Raw genomic sequence first — 16,192 nt, forward strand, 5'->3', positions numbered from 1 at the left:
TTGTCCCTTTTTTTCACTTCCATCATTTAGTTTTTAAAAAACAATACCGCTTCCGTGTTTTCGTTTAGTGACAAATCATCCTTCCGCTTATCGCAGGGTTACCAAAGGAAATAGATAGGCAAAATTACTAGATAGATATTATTTTATAATAGTTAGACTTAAATACTCTAGATCTCTAGGATATAGATCTTGAAATCTAGATCTATATAAATATACTCTGTACACTTAAGTGGTGCCCAAGGGCGGGGAAGGTATGTTATTTAATTGTAATGAATAATTCCAATTCGGAGACTGAGAGTTGACTGCTGCTGTTTGATAGATGATAGAATAGATCTAATCTAGAGTAAAGTTCCACGCGCGGTCACACATAGCGGAAAATTCCAAATTCCCGATTTTCATCGGGCGCTATTTTATAACCGTTTCACACAGAAACAAACCGAAAGCACTGTATTACTCCGCTGCCATTCTACTGTAATATGTATGAGTCATTTTGTATTCCTACGCATAGTATTTAAGATATTCATGTTTTAGTGACGTCCCTCCTTGCGATATTTTTTTTCCCTTTTTTTTTTGCCTGCGTACGCAAGAACCTGCTTGCCAACGAGCGTATTGTATACGTTTTGATCCAATTTTAATAATTGAAATAAATATTTTACACACTTAAACGTGTTGTTGATTGTATTATTAATTAATAGATTGCAAAAATAATAATTAAAAACATGTTAATTAAATTAATTAAAGACATTAAAAGTTGACCCAGTGATGACTCAAGGGACGCAACTATAATAATCATAACAAAGGGACGTAACAACCACTAAAAGACATAACGTAACATTTGCTTAGATATGCTTGTATGTAGAGACACAAACTAGATTTAGAAGAAGTAGATGATCGAAATAATTTAAAACAGCAGAAAAAAATAGAAAGTATACAGATTCTAGGCTTAGTTTGAAATATAGAGCATCTAGAACTAGGCTAGTCTAGCTCAAGTCGTTGGTTACGCAGCGATGTGAAACCACCGTAATCGACACCCAAGCTGCGGCCACCCCTATTTACCTATCAGGTTGCTTTATTAGCCTTATCTATCGTATGTACAGTGTCCCGCATATATTGTAGAAGCTATTTATAGTTAACCTAGTTATAAAAAGCTTTGATTGGTTGGTTTTATTCATCTCATCCGGGACCTAGTGTTTTTCATAGGGGGAACTAGAACCGCATACGACGTCATACCTCGAAACTTTAAAATTAAAAAACTCGACTTCCAGAAGGAGAAAAACAAAAGAATTTGACCTGGATATATTTAGAAATGGACAGGTTTACAGCAGATATCGGTAGTTTCGTATAAAACATCAAAACAAATATTGTACGAAGCGATAAACAGGCGATGATCGCACCGGTGTTTTAACCGCGCGTGGAACTTTACTCTAGATCTAGAGTGGCCGTCCGATCTGCGCTCGTGAGCGGAACTCCCAATTTCCATTAGGCGCTATTTAATGACCGTTTCACATACAAACAAACCGAAAGTATCCTGTAACTCTACATCCATTCTACTATATTAGGTATGAGTCATATTGTATTCCTACGCATAGCATTGGAGATAATTCAAATTATGGAGGTGAACCACCTCGGCAATCACTTTTTTTTTTTTTCATCCTTCTTGCAGTCACTTGCGCTTACTTGACCCAGATCGACCCAGATTGTGCTCAGGACTTATTTTATTCATTTAGACTATTTAGTCTGTTAAAAGTTAATTAAACAAATAAAATAACCATTATATGCTGCATATTTTATGTGTATACTGTGTTATAAGTATGTTTAAATATTTCAATGATCCTTATTCAGCCTACCTATTATGCCAAGCAAGTCACGTGACCCACTTATCCTACCTCGAAGCTTGCCTGGTCACATGACTCCCGCTGAGCCTGTCAGGTCCAAAGAACCTTATGGCAAGCTAGGTCATGCTTTTCCCCATCCTTCCAGTGATCTAATTAACGTTTTAAACCAAATTCCTATTTAATAAGCAATATTCTGAGTTGTGAGCGCAATCGGGTAAGAAAACCAATAGGGACCAAAAATCATGTAATCACCCCTTTTTTCTAATTTTAGAAGAGAAAACCCCATCAACCTTGACATGTACAGTAAGCTGTATGTATCTAGAAGCTATTTTTAGCGTTACATTTTATCTAACTGTTGATTGGTTCAAGTTTTGAAGCTAATCCCGAACTCTGTCGGTACATCCGGGAGAGTGTGAAAGGAGAAAATGTGTACCATGCAATTTTTTAAAAATTATAATCAATTTTCAGAAAAACGAAATAGCATGAACTATACATAGAAGTGTTCAGAAATGAAAATATGACGTGCCAAACACTGCGGTTTTGCATAAAACATTAAAATAAAGTAGCTATAGCCGAAAACGTGACTTTACGGGAGTGCGATCGCAGCGTTGTGCATGGTGCAGATCGGACGGCCACTCTAGATCTATATGTATTTCGCAGATTTCTTCCGCAATCTTCCGTCTTTCAGTTCAGCACTTCAACTTGTCTTAGTCCGTTCACTTTTCACCATCCAGTGAATTGAAATGAACTGTTGTAGAATCTAGTAGTTAATTTAGGTAAATCTTCATTTTAGCATATTTTGTTCCCCGCTTCACGTTCACCTCCAGTTGAGCGTATTTTAATAATTTTATTATCAACACAACCAAACCACACATAAACGTTAGGAAAACACTAGGCCTATTTCTTTATGAACTTTTGTTTTAATTTTTGATATATTTACTTCTGTCAAAACTTAAGAAAAATCCAAATTTGGATAGGCCCTATTGAATGAGCACTAGATTCAGCTTTTTCTTCCTCTTGAAAATAGGTTCGTGTCATTTAAGGAGAAACTCATAAATGCAAGTCGGTTAAGTTTGTATTGTTAAAAATATCTCGCACTCATAATACTATAGCCTAAATAAACTTTTATATGAACTCACAATGGCCCTAAGCTAATGGCATGTCATATGCTGATAATTAAAGTGAACTCACAGTGAACCCTTCACCATGGACATGTAGGGATTTTCCTCCCGCCGACGATCATACGCTATTTAATTGAAACTGTAGGCCTAATGTTTATTAATAATCTTTTTTTACCTTTTCTAATTAAGACACACATTCATAAAAAATAAGTAGATCCATATCTATTACCTACTAATCCTAGTGTTTTCCTAACATTTTTGTGTGTTTTGGTTGTGTATATAATAAAATAAGGAGGTGAACGTGAAGTGGTGATTACAATACACTTAAATGGATTTTTACCGTTAATTTATTAGGAGGTGGAATTTTTTATACTTCTATTCAATTTCTATTCCGAATACAATACCCCACTGCACTACATACACTAGTTTAACTTACACTACACAATAATTAGGAGATTTAGGTAATCTATCGTTTTAGTTAGGTCAGTAAAATTGGCCAAGGCTAGTAATGGGGAAATTAGTTACTGAAAAGTTTTAATACAACTGTTTAAAAACAGGTGCATGAATGAAACTTTGAAACATTTTTGTAACTTTCAAAATATAAATCCTCCTAAAAATGTGAAATAATAACTAAAATTTAATGAGTCACCTTTTTTTCACATTTCTAGTCTTGGTCGACTTTACATACCTAAAGTGATAGATTACCCACAATTACAATTAGATTTTACATATTTTTAGTTTACCATCTAGATCTAGAATCTAGGCCTACTTTAAGGTTAAAACTTAAACTTACTCTTCAACTAATTTCCAATAAGTAAGAAAAAATCTAAACCCCAAATGTTTTCAATCCTCTAGCAAACTTACCTCAGCATATAAATAGTAAATGTAAAGGTCTTGAGTTTGGTATAGTTGTTTTCATTTATCACAGAGAAGATTGACACACACACCAACTTCCTTTTAACAAAAAAAAAACCCAGATAAAATCTAATATTTAGGACTTCAACAGACTAAAAAAAAACAAAGAAAATCTTTAAAATCATTATTAATTAACTTAGGCCTACTTGTTCTAATAAAATCTGATATTCAGGACCCTAATGAAATGATAAATTACCTATAGGGTAAAGACTTGTAATTTAACTAGTCTCACTAGAGGAGTTTATAAACTAACCATAGTCTATATTAGAGAAGTGCTGACAATAAGGCTAACCTTGGATTAATATAAATCACTTTTTTTATGTAATTGTTCAGTCAGTTGTAAATGTTAGAGTTTGCTTAATTCAATTTGCATCATACTCATTTAAAGTACTTAAATTCTTTTATGAAATATTGTTTTTTAGGATTAGTTTTCATCATGGCACAGCCGGCTGCTGTTTTCATGTTTGCTGGTGCTGTTGCTCTGGGCATTTTTATAAATTTCTCCATTCATAAAATTGAAGAGGGTAAGCTTATGTCCATTATTTTTTTATGAATTTTGAAAAGTACCACTTATTTTCTTGGGTGGGAGAGCACATGTTTGCTAACCTGAAATTCCAGTGTTTGAACCCCTATGCATATGAGTCCTATTAGCAATCCATCAAGGAGAAAAAAACAACTCCAAACTCAAACAGGAGTGTGGCCTTTTAGGGGATAGAATATACAACCCTGGTTTTTCCTTTAGCAGTATCTGCAACTGAAGTTTGTACCGACAGTACCTAATGTAATTCTTAGTGTTCCTTTGGTGTAAACAGGCAAAGGTCATGAGATGCATCAACATCAATTGCCCTGGTGAAGAAAATCTCATTAAAGGCTCATTAGTAGTAAAACAAAATATAGTTCTTAAATACTTGAATATCAGCAAATTATTTACTTAGAATGTTAATAGAATATTGGAATCTTAATAACTTATTTATACTGAAATATTTTTCTCCAGGCCATGTTGGAGTCTACTATAGAGTAAGTATTTTTAGTGAACACATGCGATTTAATGCATACAAAGTCTGCCTATTCTTAATCACTTTATTAAGTCATTGATTTGAATTACACGTTTAAATAGATTAATGGTTATAAACTTAATTTTCTAGTAAAAGTTAAGTTAATCTAAATATTAAAAAAAATTTTCTAAGTAATATAATTAAGCTTTCTTATTGTGATATATGTAAGGATTTGGTATGATTTAATACTATTGGCAATGGCAAATGAATTTATTCAATTGAAAGAAGATTACATGTTTTTCTCATAGCTTTCATTTATAACTATAATTTTGAAATGTATTACTTCAGGGTGGTGCATTGTTGTCCACAACAAGTGAACCAGGCTATCATTTCATGCTTCCAGTTCTAACATCTTTTAGGTCTGTTCAGGTACGTAGAAGTTTTTGGTTTTTTAATTGCCTTTGGTTAAAAATATATAATTAATTTAACTTGTATTTCTTGTTTACTTAGCGAATAAAATAGTCTGTTCTACGTTTTATTGTAAATAGGTATAAAAACTTTTTCTTTTAGACTACGCTGCAGACAGATGAGGTTAAAAATGTACCCTGTGGAACAAGGTACTTAAAAAAATTAAATTTTTCCTATAGTTTATTATTATTATGGTTTGTGAATATCGTATGTACATTTTCTTCTTTTTTTCTATCAGTGGTGGTGTAATAATTTATTTTGAAAGGATTGAAGTCGTCAACAAGCTAGATACTTCTGCAGGTATGTTTGTTAAATATTTGAAAAAAAAAACATAATACAGAATGTAGAGAAACTAGTCTTTTTTGTACTCATTTTTTTTTCTAGTTACACAAAAAATAACAAACTCTTAAATATTTCAACATATTGGCATTTTTATGTTTTTTAGTTCTTAAAAAATCAGCATTTAAGTAAAAAAAATTCCTGTACTAATATGCATTGTAAATTTTGTTTATCTAGTGTTTGACATAGTCAAGAACTACACAGCTGATTATGACAAGACTCTGATTTACAACAAAATTCACCATGAGCTCAATCAGTTTTGTAGCAGCCACAACTTACAGGAAGTCTACATTGATTTGTTTGGTAAATTCTCTTGTACATCAGCTTACATTTTTAGATCCTCCTACGTCAGATGTGAAAGCTTTGAGAAATTTGTTTTAAAGTTTAAAAAAAAAATCTGACCAAGTTATTGAAGATTTGCTATCTAAAGCTCTTGTTTTTTCCCCCCTTACACTACAGATCAAATTGATGAAAATTTAAGAAAGGCACTACAATCTGACCTGTATGAAATGGCACCAGGTCTCACTGTCCAAGCAGTGCGCGTGACTAAACCAAAGATTCCAGAACAGATTCGCAAAAATTATGAGGCTATGTAAGTTTTTTTTTTTCAGACTTTTCAGTGAATGCATACAATTAACTCACACATAGCTGTAATGCCATTTTGTAACATGCTCCCAACCTACCCATCGTCACCTGGGTGTTTGCTTTGGTAACCAAGTCGTCCAATGATTTTTCTGTGATTTACAGACATAATTATTCTTTTACAATCTATTTTTAATTTGTAAAACAATAATAATTTTCTAGGGAAGGTGAAAAAACAAAATTGCTCATTGCCATACAGAAACAAAAAGTTATTGAAAAAGAAGCTGAAACCGACAGGAAAAGGGCCATTATAGGTGAGGCTAATTTGTTTGTGTTTTTTTACATTGAATATCGTTAAAATTTTAGTGGACTTTCTGAGACATTATGCATTTTTTCATCATTTTTATCACCTTTAATATTAAATTTCAGCCTCTTTCCTAGATATGCTAATATCATCCTATTTGCTTGTTATAAATTATTAACCTAGCAGTGATACCTTGTTTATTTTTAACTATTTAATTAATAGCTAAAATATTCCCTTTGTACAACTATTTCTTTTAAATAATATTCTAGAGGCTGAGAAGATAGCACAGGTTTCAAAGATTCATTGGGAACAAAAGATTATGGAAAAGGAATCTGAAAAGAAAATGTCTGAAATTGAAGGTATAGACTTCAATCTCCATTTAATGCATTAAAATGTAATGTTTTTCTTGTTATCAATAGTTTGCTATAAAACAACTGAAGGTAAACTAAATTTATTAAATTTGTGTGTGTGTACCTATATATATTGTTACGACCCCCTTCTCTAATCCTTTCGAATTAGTCAGGGAATCGTAAACAAGAAGAAGAAAATAAAAATAAACTCCAACTTCAGTGATCTCTATTTATTTCCACAAATTACAACACTTAAAGTTAACCCGCCACCAAAGTACAACAATCCGAAATATACACAACTAGCTACAACAACTAAAGTCCTTAGAACGACTACCCTACTTGTTCCTAACTGTCTAGCCTAGCCTAGGTCTAATACATGTCGTGGCTTTCCACTAGCTCACAGAGACGACCCATGTCTGTCTCCTCTAGACCTAGCTATCCCAGACGAGTCCGTCCGTCTCCGAGTGTGTGTCTCCGTGTCCCCCTAGCCTCCTGTCTCCCTCCTAAAGTACTCGTCCCCGTGCGTCACCGTGGGAACAATTTTAATTCGTGCCTGACCCTAGGTCAGATCCGTCCATGGCGGTCCACTCGGCCCTGTCCGATCTGGAAGGTTTTCCCAGCCGTAAATCAAGGGCTATGTTGGCCACGTTAATAGCCGAGTCCCGAAGACCCCAATTCTGCCACGCCCACAGCGTGGAATCTAATCCGTGGTGGCCATCAAAACCCCCAGACTCTCACGGCCTAAACTGGCCAGTGCATTAACATGCCTAAGCATTTCATTTTAATTACCTGGCCCTCCTCGATGGGGCCAAACCCAGGTAAAGATCCCTTGGGATCGTAACAATATGTATATATATATATCTATATATATATCTATCAAAACAGATGCTACACATTTGGCCAAAGAGAAGGCTAAGGCAGATGCCGACTATTATAAGGCTGAAAGAGAATCTCTAGCTAACAAGGTAACAATTGTAGTGTAATTTCTATTGCACCTATTTTAGGTAGACATTTATAGAGATTAAATATTGTATTGAGATCCACTAAACTATTTTCAAAGATTGTTATAAAAGTACAAAATGCACGGTGTATATAAAAGCTTGAACATGCTTGATGCTACTTATCAAGTGAAATTTGTTTTACTTTTTAGTTCTAATCTAGAAATCCATCAGAAATGTATAATTTTAAAACTTGGATTGATGAAATGTGTAACAAAATTTTATTTTATTTAGGCTAAACTGACCAAAGAGTATCTTGAAATGCTTAGATATCAAGCAATAGGCAGCAATACCAAAATTTATTTTGGCAATAATATTCCAAATGTGTTCTGGGACCCTGCTATCTCTGCACCTAGTCAATCCTGTTCTGATGGCAGCACATCCACAACGGAGGTTGGTTCATTCATTTAACTTCATTTCCAAAACTTTATTAATTAAATTGGTTTTGAATAGCTATGAAGTCTTGGTTTTGGATCCAGGGCATGAGGCAGCAGCTTTAATTGATACCTGACACTAATTAAGGAAAGTAAAGGATGCTTGGCCACTATTTCTTTTCATTAGCCAAGGTTATTTAAAAAGGTGAACTCTACCTCACCTGCCCAATTGAACATGAGGCCTGGGAGAATAATTTTACTTTTTCTCAATTCTGAACAGCAATTTGATTAATGTGCATACTGATTGTTGTATATTATTTAACATGTAGGTTTATATTAATAATGTTGTACAATGACCACTTCTACTTCAGAAGAAAAAGTGAAGCTTGTCTGTCTAAAACAAGTGTGTGCTTCAAAGTGTGACAGCCTTCTATTCCATCACGGGTGCCTTTGCTCAAGCCGAAAGCCAACACATCTTTTTCCTCAAAGTTCTTTATTGTTTACTTAAATTTTTAAGTAACTTAAAATTGTCCCCACCAATTTAAAGTTGTTTTATTTTATTTTGTCAACATTTTTTTTATTTTGACATTTTTGGACAATTTATTAATTTTTTATATCTATTATTAGATAATAGAAAAGCTGTTTGTAGGATTTTGTTTTCAAAAACTGCAAAGTTTGAAGTGTTTGAACTGTATCCATGTTGGAGTATCACTGTTTTTTCTTTCTTTCAAGTGCATTATTTCTGGGCTATTTTCCAGCACCTCAATTACTACACTACTGAATCTTATGGTTATTCAGTTTCTTTTTTCAAAATCATAAATTCATTAGCTCTTTTCAATTCTCATTATTCATTCATCTCTACACTTTCTCTAGCACTGGTTTATGTTCCATATACTTAGAATTTAAATATTTAAAATTTTTGTTTGCCTGTATGATTGTAATAAAAGTAAACGTTAGTAAAGAAGGCATAATAAATAGATAAGTATTTAGCTGTATGGAAACTAGAGATCTTTAGAACAGGATTGAAAAGAGTTATTATTTTGGACTTGTTTTCCTTGTTTTGTTATTTAGAATAGTGCTGTATTTTTAAAAAATGTGATTTAGAATGTATTAATTCCTTTAAGTAAAGCTGAGTATGTGTATTGATTTTTTTGAAAGCATAGACTAATGCTTCATCAGCAAGAAAGTTTTTAAGTGTGAACATGCTAATCATACTTTTTTTTAAAAATTATTTTTTCCAATATATGTGTGTATAATTATGTATTTTTCTTTTAATTCTGATTGCATAATGATTAAACTTTCAATATGTTCAATGTGATCCTTTGTTCTTACCCAAGATAATTAAGCTTTAAAATAGAATGCTTTATGTACAGTTATGTTCCTGACATTGCTAATGTAACTAGTTAAAATACATTGGGATTACATATCATTTTGCTAATATTTTTTTCCAGTAATTATTTTGTAAACAAATTTTTTTTAAATGTATCAAGAATGGGTTTTAAGGGGTACTTGATCATTATGTTGAATTAGGCAATGAAGTCAGGAGTGGCTGCAGATGTCCTTTCTATTAAAGCTTTTCATTAATCAGATTATTTTAAAACAATTTCTGAAAGGAAATTCAAGTCTTTGCATCTTCTATGAACTGTGGTCATGTTATTGCTTACATTTTCGAAGACCTATTTATGGCTGTCTTGAACTGAGCATTGGTTGTGAGTCACTTTGAATGGGATGATGTAAATTATTTTCACAATTGTATGATAGGAAAAACAGTTTTTTAAAATGATGTGACTGTTCAATTGAATGCGTAGTTCATCATTATGAATAACTAAGCTTAAATAATCAAATTTTTTATTTCATTGGAGATGTTATATATTTTTGTCTGGCAAGAATGTTTGTGATAAAAATAGTTTGATTAGAAAAGTATTTTAAAATAGTCCCTTTCTATTTAAAATATTTGTTCAGGTTTGCCTATTATTTATTGTGTGTTTAACAGTAAGGAAGTGAATTTTATTTTTAAAAACTACTTTAAAGCCAAAGGATGATTTGTAGTGTACCTAACATTAAAATATACTACCACTTAGTTTTTTTATCTTATGAATGTTTTTGTGTTAGTTTGTTTGAAATAATGTTACACAAATTTCTATCAATTATTTAGTAAAAACTTTCATTAGAATTCTTTACATTGTATAAATAAAAAACACACCATTAAGTATTAAATAACTTTGTATGCATTTTTAAAATACACAAAATACATGATACAAAATAATTTTTTGTAAAAAAATAAATATGACTACACAAATATATAGTTATGTATATTTTCATTTAAAAATATTTGAAATATCAATGCACATTACTTGTGTCAAAATTTGTGTGCTCATATTTATCAATTCTTAGCTAATCAAGCACTGCCGCAAAATTGCTTTTTCTCTATCAAACACCTTTGAGTATTTTTTGTAATTTCTATGTTAAAAATAAGATCCTAAAAAGTTTCCATTCCATGTTTAAAAGATATTATGGTACCTAAAGTAATTCACCTTTTGTAAATGTTCATTATTTTTAAGATTGTTATGAATAAATTTGAATTAAAAAATTGTTTAAGTACTAAACTGTTCTATACTGTGTGTGAATTAAAGTATTCACAGTTTTTATTGACTAGAAAGTTTTCTATTAAACATTACCTATAATGGTTTCCTTGAACCATTGTTTTTAAAGCATTATTTGTTTTTATAACTTATCTCCAAGTTTCATCTTTATTTGTATATTGAATGCCCAAAATTTAAAAGAGCACCAACAGTTTATTCCAGTTGCTAACAAAGACACTGATGGTTATAATAATAGCAAAATTGTTGACATCTTTAGAGGCCTAAATGATCCACATTTTAATTTAACAGTATCAACATTTCTAGTTGGATTGACCTTGTCTATTCATTACTTCAGTATCAACAAATGAATTGAAAAAAGAATTCATGTTTAACAGATTTTAACAGAATAATACATGATTGCTTAATTGTTGTTCTGAACTTCTGCAATGAGATAGGCCTTTATGTATGGTGATTTTTAAAAATAATTTTCATCATTCAAATTAATCATTCAACGTTGTCCAAGGTTGAGGTCATGCTTTTCATCCCCCCCCCCCCCCCCCCCCACCATCACAATTTGAAAAAATGACTTACGTGAGTACTAATAGGTATATATTGGTTTATTATAACGTTTTTGGTTTGAAAATTCGAAATACCCCCCCCCCCTCACATCGTCGTCCGGACCTCCGTCTCCATTCAAAGTGTGACGTAATTATTTATGGGCGATGACCCCCTGCGCTATACGTGTGGAGTGGCGTTTTCATTAAATGCTCTACTTGAAACTAGATAGATATAGGCCATAAGGTGACTAAGGTGGGGAAAAGCAGCCAAATTAGTCAATACATCATCTTTCAGGTGTCTCTGGGTAGAGGGGGGGGGGGAAGAGACACTACTCCCCCCCCCCCCCCCCACGAGAATGTTCACCGCAGTTTACTCGTGGGACGAAACAGAAAAAAAAATTAAATTCCCCTTTCCTAACGAACCGCAATAGTTCTTTCGGACTTTTTTCTTCAAGGGGGGGGGGGGTGCACATGAACCCAGTGCCGGCGCCAGGTTATTTAGCGTCCTAGGTAAAACTTATTAAAAGCGGCCCCCCCCCCCCCCCCCCCGCATTTTTTTTCGTGCACCCGGGACAAACTTTCGTTTTGCACCCCCCCCCCCCCCTCAAACTTTCAATTAGCATCCCCCACATCAAACTTTCAGTTTGTTTTTCCAACCTATTTTGGCGCCCCCTACGGCCAGCGCCCTAGGCGACCTCCTAGTTCGCCTTATTGGTAGCGCCGACCCTGCTTGAACCTTACGGGGGGCGGACACCGGTAAAAGTATATATTTACATCTATCGGCAATATGTCTAGAAGTTAGTCCTAACTCAAGACCTTCGGGATAGCAGCCTACCACGCTGTCCCATCTATTCACTTAAAGAAGGCTATGTTAACTAGTGTTAGTTTTACTGGATTCCAAAATGTAAACAAATGCAACATTAAACAAGCATTTTGGTGTAATACAGGCTGTTATTTAACTTGGCTTCAACATGGGTCGAAACTTTCAAAAGAAATCACACCCTTTTCTATAGAAAAATGATTCTTTTTAAACTTGACATGTAGATTCTAAGTCAAGATCCGATCAATTGCAAATTATTTATGCGATTCAACTGTATTAAAACTAATATGTATTAGGCTAAATATATGAAGACCTAGATCTAGGCCTATAACTATAAAAAATAAATTAAAGTGCATCTTTAAAATAAAAGCTCAGATTTATCAAAGATTTTATTTTATTTAAATCCTTCATGACAAATAGGGTATGCCTAGCGCTAGGCCGTGTGAAAGGGGTCGTGTCCATAAATGATGTCACACTTTTAAAGGCCTTCGTGCCTACTATTGTTACTGTAATTGAATAAATTGAATTGAATAAATTAAATAAATTGAAATTGAACACTCGTAAGGGGGAGGGGGGGGGGGGGTCTGTAATTTTGTGACGGTGTGTGATGAGGGGGAGGTTGGTTCCGATGGTGTGACGTCACTTTTTGTATTATAAAAAAGCAATGTTAGAAAACTAGTTTTACCCGTTATTTTGCGTTTTAGAAAACGGTTTTAATAAACTGTAATATGAATTGATCAAAATACCTTATGTTGACAGAGTTCGGACAAGATTTGGGAAAATATCGATTATTGATGTTTTAAAAAAAAGTCAACAGCAATTTTGAGGGGGAGGGGGTTATAGGCTGAGCTGTGACATCATTTTAGGGGGGGGGGGGTCTGGCTTTTTGTGGCGACATTTGACGGAGGGGAGAAGGTAAACATCGTCAAAAAAAGTGTGATGTCATTTATGAATGGGACGTTGTGAAAGGAGGGTGCTAGTAGTGGGCCATATCATTTGTATGACATGTATAAAACGTCTGGTACAGCCAGTGGCGGAACTAGAATAAAAGGGCCACCCCGCAAAAAATTTTTTTAGGCCCCCCCCATATATATATAGGCCTATATATATATATATATATATATATATATATATATATATATATATATATATATATATATATATATATATATATATATATATATATATATATATATATATATATCTAATATATAAAGCTCAGTTCTGTATGTAATGTATTTGTATGTCGTTGTAATTGTACGATTTTAAGTGTTAGAAAAATTATCGTGCGCATTTGTCTAAATTTATGAGCTAAAATATTACCATTGAAAGTGTTGGGAAATAATTTTCATTTTTCAAATTATAGTAATAATTGTCGGCATGTTCATTAAACACAAGTTTTAAAAAAAATATCATCTTTTACAAAAATTCTAATTATGTCTTTATTTAGTCCTATAGCACTTACTTCCCTTTGATAAATTAGGAAAAACACAATTACTTCCCTTTATAAAACCATTGCATTCCGTGAAATTAATTTACTTTTTAATTACTTTGTTTTGGTGTTGGGAAAAAAAATAATTACATAATTAGCGGGGATTGATCAAGTGCAAATGTTGTAGGTATTTTACGGATAAGCTTGGAGTATTAAAATTGTTTATTAAATTGAAACAGGCGCGTTCGTTTAAGTGAGTGCAAAAGACTGTGAATAAGTTGGGGTACTATAGTCGTTCATTAAGCTAAAACAGGTGATTCCGCCCCGGGCGTTTATGTTCGCGTTAGTGTTTTCTTTGTGTTTAGGTGGGTTTGCGTTAGTGGTTGCGTTTTAATTTGGTTCGTTTTTGTTCTTTCTTTTTTCGTTTTTGTTTGTGTTTTTTTTTGTTTGGGTTTGTATTTGTGTTTTTGGTTGGTTTTGCGTTTGGATTTGGTTTGTTTTCGTTTGCTTTTTTCGTTGATTTTTTTTTGTTGGTATTGGTGTTTGTGGTTGGGTTTGTTGTTAGGTTTTTGTTTTCGTTTGCTTTTTTGTTTGTTTTTTTCTTTGTGTTTGTATTGGTGTTTGTGGGTGTGGTTGTGTTTGTTGTTAAGTTTTTGTTTTCGTTTGTATTTGTAATTGTGTTAGCGTTATGTTTGCGTTTTGTTGTTTTTGGTTGGTTGTGGTTTGGGTGGGCAATGCCGGGTTTATGATGATTACTAAACACACAGGTAATGGTCTTTAACAGAAAGGTTTTTCACAGAAGCCAGAGCAGGGCCTGGCCGGGACGGCTAGTCTAATATATAAAGCTCAGTTCTGTATGTAATGCATTTGTATGTCGTTGGAATTGTACGAATTTAAGTGTTAGAAAATTATCGTGCGCATTTGTCTAAATTTATGAGCTAAAAAATTACTATTGAAAGTGTTGGGAAATCATTTTCATTTTTCAAATTATAGTAATAATTGTCGGCATGTTCATTAAACACAAGTTTTAAAAAAATATCATCTTTTACAAAAATTCTAATTATGTCTTTATTTAGTCCTATAGCGCTTACTTCCCTTTGATAAATTAGGCAAAACACAATTACTTCCCTTTACAAAACCATTGCATTAGTTGAAAAGCATTTACTTTTTAATTACTTTGTTTTGGTGTTGGGAAAAAAAATAATTACATAATTAGCGGGGATTGATCAAGTGCAAATGTTGTAGGTATTTTACGGATAAGCTTGGAGTATTATAATTGTTCATTAAATTGAAACAGGCGCGTTCGTTTAAGTGAGTGCAAAAACTATGAATAAGTTGGGGTACTATAGTCGTTTATTAAGCTAAAACAGGCGATTCTGCCCCGGGCGTTTATGTTCGCGTTAGTGTTTTCTTTGTGTTTAGGTGGGTTTGCGTTAGTGGTTGCGTTTTGATTTGGTTCGTTTTTGTTCTTTCTTTTTTCGTTTTTGTTTGTGTTTTTTTTTGTTTGGGTTTGTATTTGTGTTTTTGGTTGGTTTTGCGTTTGGATTTGGTTTGTTTTCGTTCTTTCTTTTTTCGTTTTTGTTTGTGTTTTTTTGTTTGGGTTTGTATTTGTGTTTTTGGTTGGTTTTGCGTTTGGATTTGGTTTGTTTTCGTTTGCTTTTTCGTTTTTTGTTTGTTTTTTTTTTGTTGGTATTGGTGTTTGTGGTTGGGTTTGTTGTTAGGTTTTTGTTTTCGTTTGCTTTTTTGTTTGTTTTTTCTTTGTGTTTGTATTGGTGTTTGTGGTTGTGGTTGGGTTTGTTGTTAGGTTTTTGTTTTCGTTTGTATTTGTAATTGTGTTAGCGTTATGTTTGCGTTTTGTTGTTTTGGTTGGTTGTGGTTTGGGTGGGCAATGCCGGGTTTATGATGATTACTAAACACACAGGTAATGGTCTTTAACAGAAAGGTTTTTCACAGAAGCCAGAGCAGGGCCTGGCCGGGACGGCTAGTATATATATATATATATATATATATATATATATATATATATATATATATATATATATATATATATATATATATATGTATATATATATATATATATATATATATATATATATATATATATATATATATATATATATATATATATATATATATATATATATATATATATATATATATATGCTCGGCTTTCACAGTGGTTTAAAAACAGGGAAAAAGGATATACAAGAGCGTGGGGTGGTGTCTATAGAATAAAGATAACCCAACCGCAGCTACGGTAATTTTTTTACAAAACAACCATCAAGTCAAAAATAAAAGAAAATTTACTTTTTTTTTTAACTATAATTTTTTTTATTAATGGTCGGCTCTGGGCCCCTAAATGGCGTGGCCCCCCCCCCCCCCCCCCCCCCGCATTGCGGGGTCTGGCGGCACTGTAGTTCCGCCCCTGGGTACAACCTATTTTCTACTTGTTTATCGTGATATCCAGTTTTTAATAAGTTTTAGTCTATGCAGAACAAACACAATGGTCGATAACCTTCA

At 33.0% G+C, this 16,192-nt stretch overlaps 1 protein-coding gene across 1 annotated transcript; it reads left to right on the plus strand.

Annotated features, from left to right (window-relative positions):
- The first annotated feature begins 74 nt into the window (after nucleotides 1-74).
- On the plus strand, nucleotides 75-10,976 carry LOC131931184 (erlin-1). The gene is made up of 13 exons (XM_059287892.1): nucleotides 75-251; nucleotides 4,294-4,395; nucleotides 4,866-4,888; nucleotides 5,215-5,295; nucleotides 5,437-5,483; nucleotides 5,573-5,634; nucleotides 5,851-5,976; nucleotides 6,133-6,265; nucleotides 6,478-6,569; nucleotides 6,829-6,918; nucleotides 7,795-7,874; nucleotides 8,142-8,300; nucleotides 8,653-10,976. Exons 2-13 carry the CDS (start codon nucleotides 4,308-4,310, stop codon nucleotides 8,662-8,664), a joined length of 993 nt encoding a protein of 330 aa, XP_059143875.1. The 5' UTR covers nucleotides 75-251; nucleotides 4,294-4,307; the 3' UTR covers nucleotides 8,665-10,976.
- The last annotated feature ends 5,216 nt before the right edge of the window (nucleotides 10,977-16,192 follow it).

This window comes from Physella acuta, unplaced genomic scaffold (genome assembly GCF_028476545.2).
Source record: "Physella acuta isolate Inbredline_101_S28 unplaced genomic scaffold, ASM2847654v3 ptg001909l, whole genome shotgun sequence".
Taxonomy (NCBI): Eukaryota; Metazoa; Mollusca; class Gastropoda; family Physidae; genus Physella; species Physella acuta.

Coding starts and splice junctions, on each gene's coding strand:
- LOC131931184 (XM_059287892.1), top strand. CDS start 4,308: ATGGCACAGCCGGCTGCTGTTTTCATGTTTGCTGGTGCTGTTGCTCTG. Junction 4,396..4,865: donor CATTCATAAAATTGAAGAGG/GTAAGCTTATGT, acceptor ATTTTTCTCCAG/GCCATGTTGGAGTCTACTAT. Junction 5,484..5,572: donor AATGTACCCTGTGGAACAAG/GTACTTAAAAAA, acceptor TTTTTCTATCAG/TGGTGGTGTAATAATTTATT.